This window comes from Dunckerocampus dactyliophorus, chromosome 4 (genome assembly GCF_027744805.1).
Source record: "Dunckerocampus dactyliophorus isolate RoL2022-P2 chromosome 4, RoL_Ddac_1.1, whole genome shotgun sequence".
Taxonomy (NCBI): domain Eukaryota; kingdom Metazoa; phylum Chordata; class Actinopteri; order Syngnathiformes; family Syngnathidae; genus Dunckerocampus; species Dunckerocampus dactyliophorus.
In genome coordinates, this window is record NC_072822.1 from 23567616 (window position 1) to 23581865 (window position 14250).

Sequence of the window (14250 nt, forward strand, 5' to 3'; positions counted from 1 at the left end):
GACAAACATTCTAGTCAAGACACTTTATTTTTGCATAAATATTACCAGTCATTGAGCTCATGTTGCAATACATACTTCATATTCTAGGCCACAATCTCCCAAGCAAATCACTGGTACAAGTCAAAAGCATAACATGGAAAAGCAGTTTTCTCACACGGAGTCACTTGGCGACACAAAACGCATACACACAATGACAAAACTCAAATCACATCAGCCTCGTCTGAATGATGTCACAAGCCAAATGTTTGATACACCATTTTATATTTTAGCAAGTGTATTTCTGTTACGGTTTTGACGGTAGTTTGCAGCAACATTAGGTAGTTTATAAAATGCATATGACTGGATTTCGGCTTTGGTATACAGTTTCATAAGCTTGTGTTGGACTTAATGACTTGATGGCATATTGTCCATGTCAGTCAGCCAACTCAATTTCGCAAGGTTGCATTCAAGCGCAAAATATTGTACTTGCGGTCAGACGCATGGTTAGCTCTCACAAGAAAGGTAAAGATACAAAATAGATACACAACTCAACATTAAGACACATCTTTGCACATGCTGTGGACATAAAAAAACTACATTTGCTAGACAATAAATGCTTTATTTTGTAGAGGGGACTTGGTCTTTTCATTTTCTGCTCAAGCTTTAGGTCCAATCCAAATACAGGCCAAGCCCTTCATGAAATGGATCAACTAAGGCAACATGTAGACAATTTCATTTTAGTTTAAGGGCACCCAAAATGGTAATGTGCGTGGCATTAGTATGCAAATTTAAAGTAGCCAAGATGAATGGTGGGAAATCACCCCGAAGCAGTGGTTTAAAGAACAGGACAACAAGTGCATAACAAAATTAGAAATAGTCATCACTTCACAAAGCATGTTTCAAAGCATGCAAATCAAGACGACACCTGTTCATTCTGAAGACAAACTGGCATATTTGTACTCTTCGATATTAGCCAATAACATCAACCAATAAAACACAAGTTATTTTGCTTCCCAAATCAAATGGTACAAATACAAGTAGTCCCTTTCTGCACAAACAAAAACACAGGTGCTGGCACTGTTAAAACACTTTAAAACAAAACCATGGTAGGTAGTGGTTCTTGCTGTCAGATGTGCATGCATTGTAGTTGAATTTGTAAGTCATGCTATCTTCTCTGCACCCTGGGGGACTTTTTCCTGTATGGTAGCGGGGATGCGTCTAGAGAGGTAGATGGTATTTGTTCTATGGTCTGTTAGTGCATGTTGTCCTACCCTGATGTCTACCAGTCAATTCAACAACACATGGGCAAAAGAAGCAAGCGGTTCTAACGGCTATAACGATATGTTCCTACATAGCGATTACGTTGCAATGCTGAGTGAGTGTGTGTCCTGCAATCGTTCCGGTGGACCTAAACGTCAACAGTGCAGAGAGGTTCACTCCCTGGCTGAGCGGACTCCATGACGGTCATCTTGGGTTTCTTCCTGGTTTCCTCCTGTTACACAAACAGCATAGAACCTTAAAAAGGAACCGAGGGAGCTGCAAGGTGGAATCAATCCATCTGTGTTAGGTTTATCCAAAACATGTCATTAACCACTATCCCTAACTAGAAGCTCAACATTTTTCTGAAGAAAAGCTATAATGTTACTACTTTGCGGTGTCTTGTAGGTAGGGATGGGGACAAGCCCATACAGTATCGCTATTCCGATACCAGCATAATTCACGTATGTGATTTCCTATACCACCTGCGGATGTCTGTGCTTTAATGCTGTCAGCAAACTTAGCTAGAGGAATATCAGAAAACATAGCCAAGACTATCAGCAATTGTCGCTGTCTCCTCACATGCACTGCAGCTGTCCGCCTTGTGCGCACATACACACACTCTGCATCACACGTTCACGGCCACACAAAAACAGTCATTCAAACTCTTAATACTACACAACTTACAGATCGCCACAATATCATGCCTGCCTGCAGAGATGAGTGTATTACAGCCTCACATAAAAAAAAACAATGATATTGTAACAACTTGGAAGTTATGAGCGATGTTAGGCGTTGTGCAACTGCACTGCGCTCTCCAACTGAAGTCATGAAGCACGTGCTGGTATGTTATTGTTTTGGAGTGGTTGCGGCCGACAGTAACCTGTTTTGTTTGTTCAATAAAGCCAGTGTAGCCTGGCAGAGTAAATCTGTTGAGCACTTGGGGCATTTAGATCTACAATTCTATCTGCCTTAAAGGTTGAACAGGACAGGTGTAAAAAAAAAAAAAAAAGCCAGTGTTGATCATCCTCGTCATTCTTATAGCATCCAACGACACTACAATAATAATAATAATAATAATAAATGACAAAATAATAATAATAATAATAATATTAAAGCAAACAGAGCTCTGGTATCAGAATAGTATCTGTATTGACAGATTTACAAATTGAGGTGTCAGGACCGAATTTGGAAGATGAAAAAAGTGGATCAGTGCATCCCTACTTGCAGGAATGCACATTTGAAAACAACTACTTACCCTCTGTGCAGCCAGTTTCCTCATCTCTTCTTGGAGTTTGTTCAAAATATGAAGGTTTGGCTTGTTCTTTTTGGCAAACTGTTGCAGCTCAATCACACTCTTGTCAGAGCTCTCCTATACAATGAACAAGCAAAGCCAAGTTGTAGTTCACAAGCTAATTCAAATTAAAAACAAATGTGGCTACCTTCTTGACCATCTTATTGCTCTCCCGACCATACATTCGCAACAGTGAGCCCCAGTTCTTCACATGAGGATGGAGCATCTGCAAGATCTTCTGAGATGCCAACTGTTTGCCAACCCTTTTGTTCTTGCCTGGGTAAAAAAGACAAATCATTCCTGTTAAACTATTTAAAAAAACTAATAAATAAAACTTGAATTTTTAAAATTGAATAATCTACATATTGATATTGTGTCGTGCAGCTGCTGGGTCAGCAATTTTTTTTAATACTTAAATTTGCTGTCAATGTCAATATTAAGGTTGTTTTCACAGCCTTGAACAAGAAATACATTAACCAACTTTATAAATACCTTTCTCTCTGCCTTTTCTTCCTCTCCTTCTCTCTCAAGCGCTAACAGGGCAGACAGGCGATTCCAGTACAAGTTTTTCAGAAAAAAGCTTACTGAAATGTTTTTATGATATTTGACATATTTCAAACTAATTGTGGTCAGTATGTAAATAATAGGCTATACATGTATCTATATAGCACAGGGGTGCTCGCACTTTTTCAGCGTGTGGGCTACTTTTAATATGACCATGTTCGACAGATCTACCTCCTACTACTTGTATAAGCAGACTATATATGTATTTAGTTTAGTTATAAATGTATTTATGTACATTGTACATGTATTTCAAAATGATCTACCCGTTACGATAAAACTTAGGTTCCCAAAGTGGTGTACACCAATTGTAACGGGGGTAAGTGAATAAAAATTTAAAACAATTAGCGCCTAACCCTAACAATTACGAGTGCGCCTGAACGCCTCACTGCGCAAGGAGACAGAGCATAACGTTTATTGCTCTGTGTGCATCAGAAGAACAAATAAGTTTGATGATTATTTTTGTGCATTAAGAGTGTATCTTGTAGATTTAATTTATATTGGTGTTCCAAACCCTGCACAGCACAGCGGTGAAAACCTGTCACTGTGAGTCGGCATTCCCCCTAAAATTAGACTTGTATTGACTTGGTTGTATGTTGTTGTTTTTTTTATTTTTATTTTTTACTTCGGATACTGCTTTATCGTGACCGGTTCGTCTGTGTTCACACGCTCACCTTATTAATTCTGTTTAAAACTAAAATATTCTCACACTGGGGCTGTGGCATTTGGCTTAGAAACCATTGCTTTTGTGCTTTCATTCATAAATATGTTTGTTTGCTCATGACAATAACTTGTGCTAGCTAACCTAGCCTCTGTGTGTCAACTCCCAAGCAACCCAGCCTCCACCTACTGGGACAAAGAGGCTGAATGAGGAGGAGGGTTCACCCTCTCCGTTCACTCAAATATAGAACCAACGTGCCCAGACAGATGCAGAGTGAACCCTGTTATCATCCAGGCTGTGTGGTACAGAGGAGAGAGAGGAAAACAAACAGGCATGCATTTATCGAGGCTGGCAAAATCATCGACTTTGTTTTTATTTATTGTTTGATTAATCTATTTATTGATTATCGTGACAGGCCCAGGGGCATTTGTGTAAATCTGACAACAAAAGGACTCAGTGCCTCATCACTGCCAGCCATGAATCTCACTGCACACCACTGAACTTGAGTAGGTGTCTCCAACCTTTTTCATTACGAGAGCCACTTTGAAGACTAAAGATGATAAGAGTAAGATACTACGTATGTGCAAAATGTGAAGGATAAGCAACTACTTACACCAACCACGCACAGTATGTTTCCCACAAGTCATCACATATTCACTCTTCTGATTCTTCCCCGGAATCACCTCAAATTTAATGCTGGTATCTCCCATTCCATGATTTCTGAAGATATATAGAGAAAGGTTCAAATAACATAAGACAATCTGGTTTTCCAGTCACTGTCAAACCTGTTAAGTACTGATTTCACCCACCTGTCCAACAATGATTTGCTTAAAATGCAATATGTATTGTTTTCAGTTTCTAAACTCTTGAATGACTTCGTATGTGGCATTTTACCTTTTAAGGCACTCATGAAGAATCTGATATGGCGAAAGAAGCCCCGCTTTGTTGGTCAGCTCATACACTCTGGAGTCTTCTATACTGATATGGTTAAAATACTGTGGGGCAGACCACACAATGTTACTGTTATTTCTGATAAAAACACAGCAACAACCACTGGCTACCTCCAGTGTGTATGCTGTTTACTCCAGTTATTACGCTCCTGACAAAAATAAGAAAATAAACATGGAAGAAGCCCAAGTACCTCTAGTTCATCTGCCTCGACAGGCTTTTCCTCAGAGGTCTGCTTCACAAAGTCGGGGATAAGAATTTCCAGTGTGGCTCTTGCTGCAGTGTACATAAAATTTCCAGTCAGAGTAAGATGACAAAATCCATAGGTAAACCCACCACTGTGATGACCTGATAAGAGTGTTCAGTATTACCAGCTTTATTCTTGGCAAGTTTTTTACTACTTGCAGTCCCTGTTCCATACGTGACTCCGTCTATAATGACTGACGCACCAAAGGGTTCACTTGGGTTCTCTAGAATGGACAAAATCACGCTCATTGACCAAAAAAAAAACAACAAACATGAAAAAGGAATTCAGGAGAAGAGGGCGGGGGCTTGAGATAATTATATACTGTATAATGATATCACAAGACAAAACTTACCACATTCAAAGAAGTTGTAAACAGGTCGAACCTTTAGGACACGCTGCATATATTCATGCAGGATGCAAACTTCAGACTTCCCATTAGGATTGATGACAAATTCTGATGAATATGGATTTCACAATTAGGTCAATAGACAAGACATTGTCGTGATCAGTTGCACTGCTGCAAGTCAGGCAAATAATTATTCTATAAATTCCTTTTGAAGAGTTTCACAATAATGGTTAACTAACTTTCAATATAGGAGCTGACAAGCAACAGAAAAGATTCCCATCATCAAGATCGTTAATGATGAAATACATTATTTAGTCAAGCACATTTATGGAGATAGTCAACATGTACAGTACAATAAATTGTATTCTACCTTTCTTAGTGGGGGCATCTTGGACTGACAGTGTGATGAGTTTCTGGTTTGCAGGCAGGATAGGCCTCTCTGACTCCGCCTGTTTCCTCTTCATGTCTCGGTTAAACTGCCTTCGCTCGGCCCACGTGCGGAACTTCTTCACTGTCACTTGCTCAAAGTCAAAGCACTTTTCCAAATACAGGCGAAAGTCTTCAAGTTCTGTTGGGAGGTTTTATGATGTTAGCTCTGTGGTTAATTGAATACCAGCTCAGATATACAGTAGCTCTCCATCAAACACCTTGGACATGTGTACTACATTTTTCACAGTTTTGTTACAAGCTTAAGCGGGCCTTACATCCCGACGTACATGTTACCACACGCACGGGCTCCGCAATTTTAGGGGAATTTGTTAGCCGTGGCCAGCACATAGAGGAAGTAGAGTATCAGAGGGGTTGCAAGTGTTTCATACTTATGGAGCAAGTGATTCGTTACACCCACGTGCTTGCCGCTCGTTGGTAGCTTTTAGATTGTGAGTGCGGTGTGCGACTCGTGCGTGCTAGGTGCGCTTCATGTAAGGTTTCACTCACTGGGGACGTACGTGTGTGGGCATCATACGAGGCTCGTGCAGCCCACTCACTTCAATTGCAAGATGGGCGTACTGGCTTCCTATGGCACTTACGCTTATCATGACCAGGAGAATCAAAGTGTACAGCCTTTGCGTGCTGTCTGCGGGTTTGAAAATCTGTGCGGGTCACACGCGTGTCTCTTGCAATTTTGTCAATTTTTGCACGTAGCCAGCACGTACGTCAGGATGTAACGCCTGCTTTACTTTATATTGGTCCTGTGCAGATTCATGAAATGTGATCATTCAGTGAAAAGCTCTTACCTATGGACTCATCCTTGCACACCTCCACTTTTGCCCTGACTTGTCCTAAGGCTCCTTGGGCAGTGTCACATGGTTGGGCTTCTTTACTAGACTGGGTGTGGTTGGTGGTCATGTCACCATCTGATCCAGTATCAGCAGGACAGGATGCAGGTGTATCATCCTGCACCACCGATGTGTCATCTGACTTCCCTGCGAGTTCTTCACCATTCGCCTCTTCACATGGCTTAACAGGGGACTCTTCTGCTTGAAGAGCCACCTCACCATTCAGTTCCTTCTCCTCTTGTTCCTTCATCTTCTTATAGTGTAAGCAGGGGATGCTGCTGGTTGGAGGGTCATGTTTCTAGATTACAAAAGAAGACCAAAGGTTAACACAAATATGGAGAACGCACTTCAAATATAAACTTCTAGTCTATTCCTTTCAATATTTACCTCGTTGACTGGGAGTCCGTAACAAAAAAAAAAAAAACACTACAGTAATCCCTTGTTTATCACAGTTAACTGGTTCCAGACCCAACCCACGCACAGTAGGGTTCGTTATTTATAAATGGGATACTTTCATAGTTAGAACATTGAAAACCTGTTGAACTTAGCTTGAAAATGGTTAGAGGTAAAGGCATACTATACATTACAAAAATCATCAGCATGACCCACAGTTTGAGATTGGAGAAAATTTACTCATCTAATGTCTGATCCATTTGTAATACTAATTTCTCAAGCAAACCCAGCCATCATCAACATCATCAATAGCGGGATCTTGAACACCACTGCTGCCTCAACCGCTATTATTACATAGATAGATATAAAGTATCTAGATATCTTTATCTATTATGCCTGTAAATATTCTCATTCATCCAGGTCACTGCATTCTCAGGTCAAAGCTATCCATCAGCAGTGCATTTTCTGCCGAGGAGTCTCACGCAGATACTACTGCATATGCCGCTATATCCGCGTTTTTTTTTTACATTCCAGCTACCCCCCCTCAAGATTACCGGTGTTTTGACAACCCACCACGTCCCCTCCTGCCACCCCGAACACGGTGAAGCAAAGCATCAGCTACAGTATATGCTGCGTGTGGACTGTGGCGAGCAGACTCGCTGCTGCACGCACACAGGGGTTCAAAATCTAACCTCCTAAACTTTGTATAAAAACACACCCACAAATGTTGCTCAGATTGAAGTTACAGATGTCCGCCATCTCCTGGTGTAAAATATTAACTACATGCCGCATCATATTTGCAGACATAACTTAAATTCAGCAATGTTGCGACTTTGTCACTTAGAAGGGCTAAGACGATTTTTAACATTATTACAGCCGTCAAGACATGAAATAACACCCCTATTGTCACCTTTACACTCATATTACCCAATATAATAGACAATCATAGTAAATAAGACATATACAATATAAATAAGACTTGTGCTCATGTGTGTTGCTATAAATGTGTTCCTTAGGGGAGTGGAGTGGAGTGGAGTAACGGGCGGACAGGAAGTGAGTTGAGTTTTAGCTTTGCGTGGGTTATGGCCACAACAGTCCCTTTTTATTAGGGACTTTTCTTAGGGATTATTGTGAGGGTTGAGCGATAATTCAAACCTGAAATAAAAGCCTGTTGTTCCGGCGATTAAGTCTGGTGTAGAATACTACATATCATTCACAGCGTCTTCTGAATGCCTTATTTTGTATTTAACTTCATTTACCATTTTTAAGCTTTTAAGCCGTATTCAACCATGAAAGGGCATGATTTATTTATTTTTATTTTAAACGTGATAGAGTGAAGCTACAAAAATTGAATTGCAAAGTGGCGAGTTACAAGCAATACTACTGAACAAATACAATATTTCAATGGAAAAGCCTACTTGAACTTTTATTGTGCCTTAACATACAGACATACCAGTTTTAATTCCAGTAAAAGCAGCTGGACATTTGGTTGAGGCAATTATTATCTACCAGTTGTGAAAACACTAATCACATCTGTGTGCTGATTCTCACCCTTATGCTGCCAGTCCCAAGAAAGTAGGGCCTGGACCAAGTTACTACTCTGGTCTCTCTGTGCAGGTACACTGGAATGCCTGAGTTGTGGAATGTCATGATCCATCCATCAGGAAGAGGCTCAGTGGGTGGACGTCCCCGACCTGTTTTTATAAAAAGAAAAAATAAAGTAGCAGTAAGTTTTCATTAGCTGTGCAGTGCATGTGTCTTTGATACTCGTTAAAGAGTCATGTGATACAATTAAATATATATGTGTGTATAATATATCTGCACTTACTTTTCAGAACAGTTTTAATTTTGGTCATCATGGGCTGAACACCACCTTCTCCGTCTGACTGGTGATCACTGTCACCAATATCTTTGTCCTCTGCCAGACGCATCTTTTTTGGGACTGGCATTCCCTCCTCCAACAGAGCATCAACGTCATTGTCAAACTCCTCCTGGAAGCGTGAATGGTTAAGGTTGGTAGAGAGATGGGGTCAAAAGCTTCAGGGTGAAGAAAAATATCCAAACAATTAATCAAACCATTAAGTCATAAATAGAAAACACCACATTAAAAAGGGTAGTTCCTATTTTTGTGACATGAAGTTGTATGACATCCCCATCAGCAGTGTAGTGCATCAACGATGACTTACCCCCCACTTGCTCCTGTGAGCCCAGTTCTGGTCAGATTTCAGTGAAGACCAACGTAGTTCCGGTTAAGCCTCAGTCACAACCCACCATGCATATTTTTAAGTCTGTACGTTTTTTTGGGGAGGCTACGGCCGCTGCATTTTTCTGAAAACGTGGGGAGGGAGTGGCAAGAGCAGGGACATTAATGCACGTCACTTGCATGGTTGCGCAAGGAGAGTATGTGGCCCGCACGCCACGCCTGGCCATGAGCGGTTGTGTGCATCGTACGTTGCGCACAGAGTGAGTGAGTTGTATGTGCTTACAAAGTACGATCTCCGTGCGATTTCCACATTGCCGTACTTACAAGTGCTGCTCACTTACGCCGTCTTTAGTCACTCGCATGTTGCGTGCAAGTGCAATGAACTTCAGTTTTTCCCGACCTTCCGAGGTTCTCCAGAAGTCCCTGCTGCTGCCTCAAGATGCCGCCCATTTCACCGCAGATTTCCGTGTTCTGCAAAAGCAGCTTCAAGTGGCAGCACATCTCCAGCAGCACCGTCTGACTCTTCTTTGCTCCTCCGTGGCCCACATGTGCTAGGTCCGCAGCCCTCTGAGCTGCAGATGCAGCCAACCCCCTCTTCTGTGTCCTCGGCATCCCAGAGACAAAATGCCGGCACTCGTCCTTCAGCTTGGCCCCACTGCAAAAACCAGTGCACACAACGTGCGTTGCAGGTGCGGAGCACGCGCTCACTTGGTGCGGTCCACGCAAGCTGTGGTCGGATTTCGGTGATGAGGAACGTAGTTCCGGTTAGTTGCTGGTGCCACTTAAGAGTTTGGCTCCTCAAAGCAATATACGTTCAAAAGAGTGCCTCCTCAAAAAAAAAAAAAAAAAAAAATCAGACCTCACAAATCGCTCAGCATTACTTTTGTCTTCGTCTTATCACGGCACACTGTTGTCTGTCCATTGTTGTGTTTGTGATGAAGATGGCTGCAAAGCTTCGCATCTTCAGCCTCTGCGCTAGCGTCGCAGCTATCTTCATCACATACACAAGAATGGACAGGCGACGAGAACGGATTTCATCACTGAAATCCGACAAGGACTGGCCTCACGTGACCAAGTGGGTCCCGTGATGCACTACACCAGGGGTCGGGAACCTTTTCGGCAAAGAGAGCCATGAAAGCCGCATATTTAAAAATGTATTTCCGTGAGAGCCATATCATTTTTTAACACCGAATACAACCAAATGTGTGTATATTTAAGGAAGACCAACAATTTTAGAATATAAGTCTCTGAATTTATTCTTTTTAATAAAAATGTTATATTGAAGCTAACCAATAATAAATACATTACTTTTTACCATTAATGCAACTTCTGCTGCTGCATGGTTTTGCGCCCTACTCCGTATCTTTCTTTCCCTTTTTCGTCAAAAGGGTTGTCTCTGCACAATTAGCTAGCTGACTATTTGATTAAAGGAGGGACGACCCCAATAATCAAGTTTTGGTGTCTGACACTGGAAAATGGGAAGGACAGCTGGCATTGCGCTACAAAATCAAATGGATTAAAATGCATTAGAATGCATATTTTAAATGTTATTTTTAACACTGATTTCATTTTACTTTAAAAATGTCAGGAAAACAAACTAAATTAAAACACATTTTATGGTGTTAAGAAATGTCTGAGAGCCAGATGCAGTCATCTAAAGAGCCACATCTGGCTCCCGAGCCATAGGTTCCCTACCCCTGCACTACACTGCTGATGGGGATGTCATACAACTTCATGTCAAAAAAACAGAACTACCCCTTTATCTGCCTGGAAATATGGGAAAAATGCATATCATGTATTAACCTGTAGCCTTTGCAAAGAGACAAATGAACAAAAAATAGAACCAGACAGTTATGGTATTTAATGAAACATCCACACATCCTGATTTAAAAACAGCATGATACATTTGTGTGTGTGTGTGTGTGTGTGTTTTTTTTAATAATGCAAAGTGATGAGATTTTCAAAAACTTAGACTCAGTGTTCACTCGGGACAAGTGTGTGGATGGGCAAAACGCAGTTATTTTTTACACGTGTCATCAGAAATGTGCGACGTTATCATGTTTTCAAATTTAATTAGCAACAGAACATGAAGTCACTGACTTATAGGTGTTGGTTTCATTTTGTGCAGCAGTAGATGTGTGTGTGCCGTATAAAAACATGGAGCCCAGGAACACTGTTTCCTGGGCTCCATGTAAGTGAAAGCTAATTTTAAAAGGTAATGTACACATCAGTGTACAATTAATATCTGACTATATTAATGACCCAAGTCAGTAAGGGTGTTATGAGGGGTGAAGAAGTTACGATGCCATCTACTGCAGTTACAACCAGCCACACAGACAGTCCCATTATAATGTGTTTGTGAGTGAGTGCAAACAGGTAACGCCCAATCTATTTGTGGCAGTCCAAATTTATTTGTCACGGGCCAGTAAAATGAATGTATTTTGATACTTAATACCAAAAAATATAACTATGAATATTTGTCCGCCATTTTGCTGTAATATACAGTAGTGTGAAATTACACACTGGATCGACACGGATATGGAACAGTAAAGATATAGGGGGAATGTCACGTGAAAGTACACTATTACGCTGCCACCAATGAAGGTGTTGGAGACATGCTAATGTCACTAAGAGTACAGAACAGACACATTGATATGACAGTATGAGGCATACAGTACTTTGCATGGTAGATTTAATACAAAACATGCTGACAAGAACTGGAAGGCAACAGAAGAGACCTACCTCATATGAGTAAGCCATGGCCTCATCATCTGCTTGCTCTTGCTGAATTATGACCTCAGATTTAAAACCGCCATTTACTCCATCTTCATTATCCACAAAATTCTCATAGATGTCATCCAACTCATCCAGCACGGCATACTCTACTTTGTTCTCAAGGTCTACCTCAGCTTCCTCAACCCTGCTTGCTCCATATGCTGTTCCTGAGCTACCTTCAGCGACCTCCTGATCGCTCGAGGAGAAATCCAACTCACCATTCAGGTTTTCTAGAGCATCATCTCTGCCTCTCTCTTGCCCTTCACCCGTGTATAAAACCTTCCTGTCTTTGCTACTGCTGCTTTCAGTGAAGCTGACACGAATCTTAACATCTCTAAGCAGCTTGAGGTCTGGTAGAAACTTGGTGACGGGGGGAGCGTGACGGGCTGTCCTGGGGCATGGTGGGTTGTAGCCGACCTCATTTGAGGGCTGGCTACAGACAGCAAGTGTGCCAATGTTGAGGGGCTGCTGTGGTCTGATTTCCCCATCCCCTGGGGTGCATATGTATCCATCACCACCAGAGCTAACGTCCATTACCTCTGCGTCACTGGACGTTTGCAGGGGAGGTGGTGGAGGTGCTCTGCCCTCAGCTTGGCCAAAATCATTAGGTGGCTCCAAAGGGAGAGGGGGTAGAACATCATCTATCTCCATTTTGTTTTTTCTTTTAATTGTCAAACGGATAAATTAGCTTACACTATATCCTTATGAAACGACCAGAATGCATGCGGAAGCACATTCCAGAATAGACCTCGTATCAGAAATGGACAGGCTAAGCTGACTACATTGTTCTTTTCATTAATGTAGACAGCTTTCAGAATCACTGTCTCAATTATTGGAAATCACAATGCATTCAGCCTAATGTGGAAGCTAGGCAATGATCACCATCCTCCTGTGGATTCCTCTGGCAGCTACGGAAAAAGATTGGGAGCAGTCGTTAGCAAGCATACATTCTCTATTGTACTATAGTAACTACAGTATCTAGCTGCGAAACTAGTTACTACTACTTACTACAATTACTACTCAAGCTTAAAATGGCTTATTATTTATAGTAATTAAGCACATACAGAAGAGCTAGCAGGGCCCCGCTAACAGTAGCATCAACGCTAAGGGGCTAACAAGTGTATGCTGTACGCCATCTTAATTAAAACAGTGCCAAACTTCAAAGCGTTTATGTAGGAGATTGCGTGAATACTCACCAATACATATAAAACAATAGTCGTCTCGTCCACTACCTAGTTAACTTGTTTTATTTAAAACTGACTCGGTCTGCCTGCCTCATTTGTAGTCCCGCCATCTTGAAGAAGTGCACGACAACAGCAGCACCTCGACTCCGCCTCTAACTACCGGCTTCTTGGTGATTGGTTGAGGATGCTGTAAATCAAAGGACTCCTGTCTGTTGGGCCATCATGTACCACTACAATACAAGTATAACCCAATATAATGAAGACGAACCCTAACATAATCACTATTGAAGACCCAGAATCACATTAAATGGCCATTTCACATTGAGGTGCCTGTAAATTCCTTTTGAACATGATGTCATTGAATGTCCAAATTAACTAAAAGTCAGATTAACTAAATCTCCTTCCGAACCTAGCCAACATATCACAAATCACCAGATCTAGTAGAATTACAGATCATTGCGCAATGTGAATTAATAATATATTCACTAATGATTTCAATGACAATACAACTAGTGGGCTGATAATTAATGATATAAGTGATCATCTTCCAGTATTTATAATTTACAATGAAGACTATAAAAAGGGAAAGAGAAGATATTAGGACCTGCAAATGATCACATGCACAGGAATGTGTTCGTACCTTTAAGAAAGATCTACAAAAATAAAGATGGGAGTGCTGTATAGTGAGAATGATATACACACATGGACAATATTGTTGGTAACATTCATTCAATGAAAGAAAAACTCACAATGGTCACAGAAATGACTTGAATATGAAAAAAGTAATAATAAATAAAAAATTATATGAAATTTAACCAATGAACATCAGACATTGCTTTTCAACCATGCTTCAACAGAATTATTGGAAAAAAAAACCCTCATGAAACACGCCTGGACAAAAATGATGGTACCCTTAGAAAAGATAATAATGTGATCAAAGGGACATGTTAATTCAAAGTGTGTCCACTAACAGGTGTCTACAACCTTGTAATCAGTCAGTGGGCCTATAGATAGGACTACAGTCAGTCACTGTGCTGTTTGGTGACATGGTGTGTACCACACTCAACATGGACCAGAGGAAGCAAAGAAAAAATGGTCTCAGGAGATTAGAAAGAAAATTATCGA

The 14250-nt window shown here is 41.0% G+C and overlaps 1 protein-coding gene across 1 annotated transcript; it reads right to left on the minus strand.

Moving 5' to 3' along the window:
* Nucleotides 1–8: 8 nt before the first annotated feature.
* dgcr8 (DGCR8 microprocessor complex subunit) lies at nucleotides 9–13292 on the minus strand. The gene is made up of 14 exons (XM_054774389.1): nucleotides 13138–13292; nucleotides 11909–12849; nucleotides 8792–8954; nucleotides 8515–8657; nucleotides 6529–6868; nucleotides 5664–5861; nucleotides 5300–5401; nucleotides 5072–5170; nucleotides 4894–4976; nucleotides 4647–4747; nucleotides 4366–4472; nucleotides 2679–2806; nucleotides 2495–2608; nucleotides 9–1471 (listed from the first exon to the last, which is right to left on the minus strand). The coding sequence occupies exons 2-14, from the start codon at nucleotides 12590–12592 to the stop codon at nucleotides 1388–1390; spliced, it is 2346 nt and encodes a 781-aa protein (XP_054630364.1). The 5' UTR covers nucleotides 12593–12849; nucleotides 13138–13292; the 3' UTR covers nucleotides 9–1387.
* Between the last annotated feature and the right edge of the window lie 958 nt (nucleotides 13293–14250).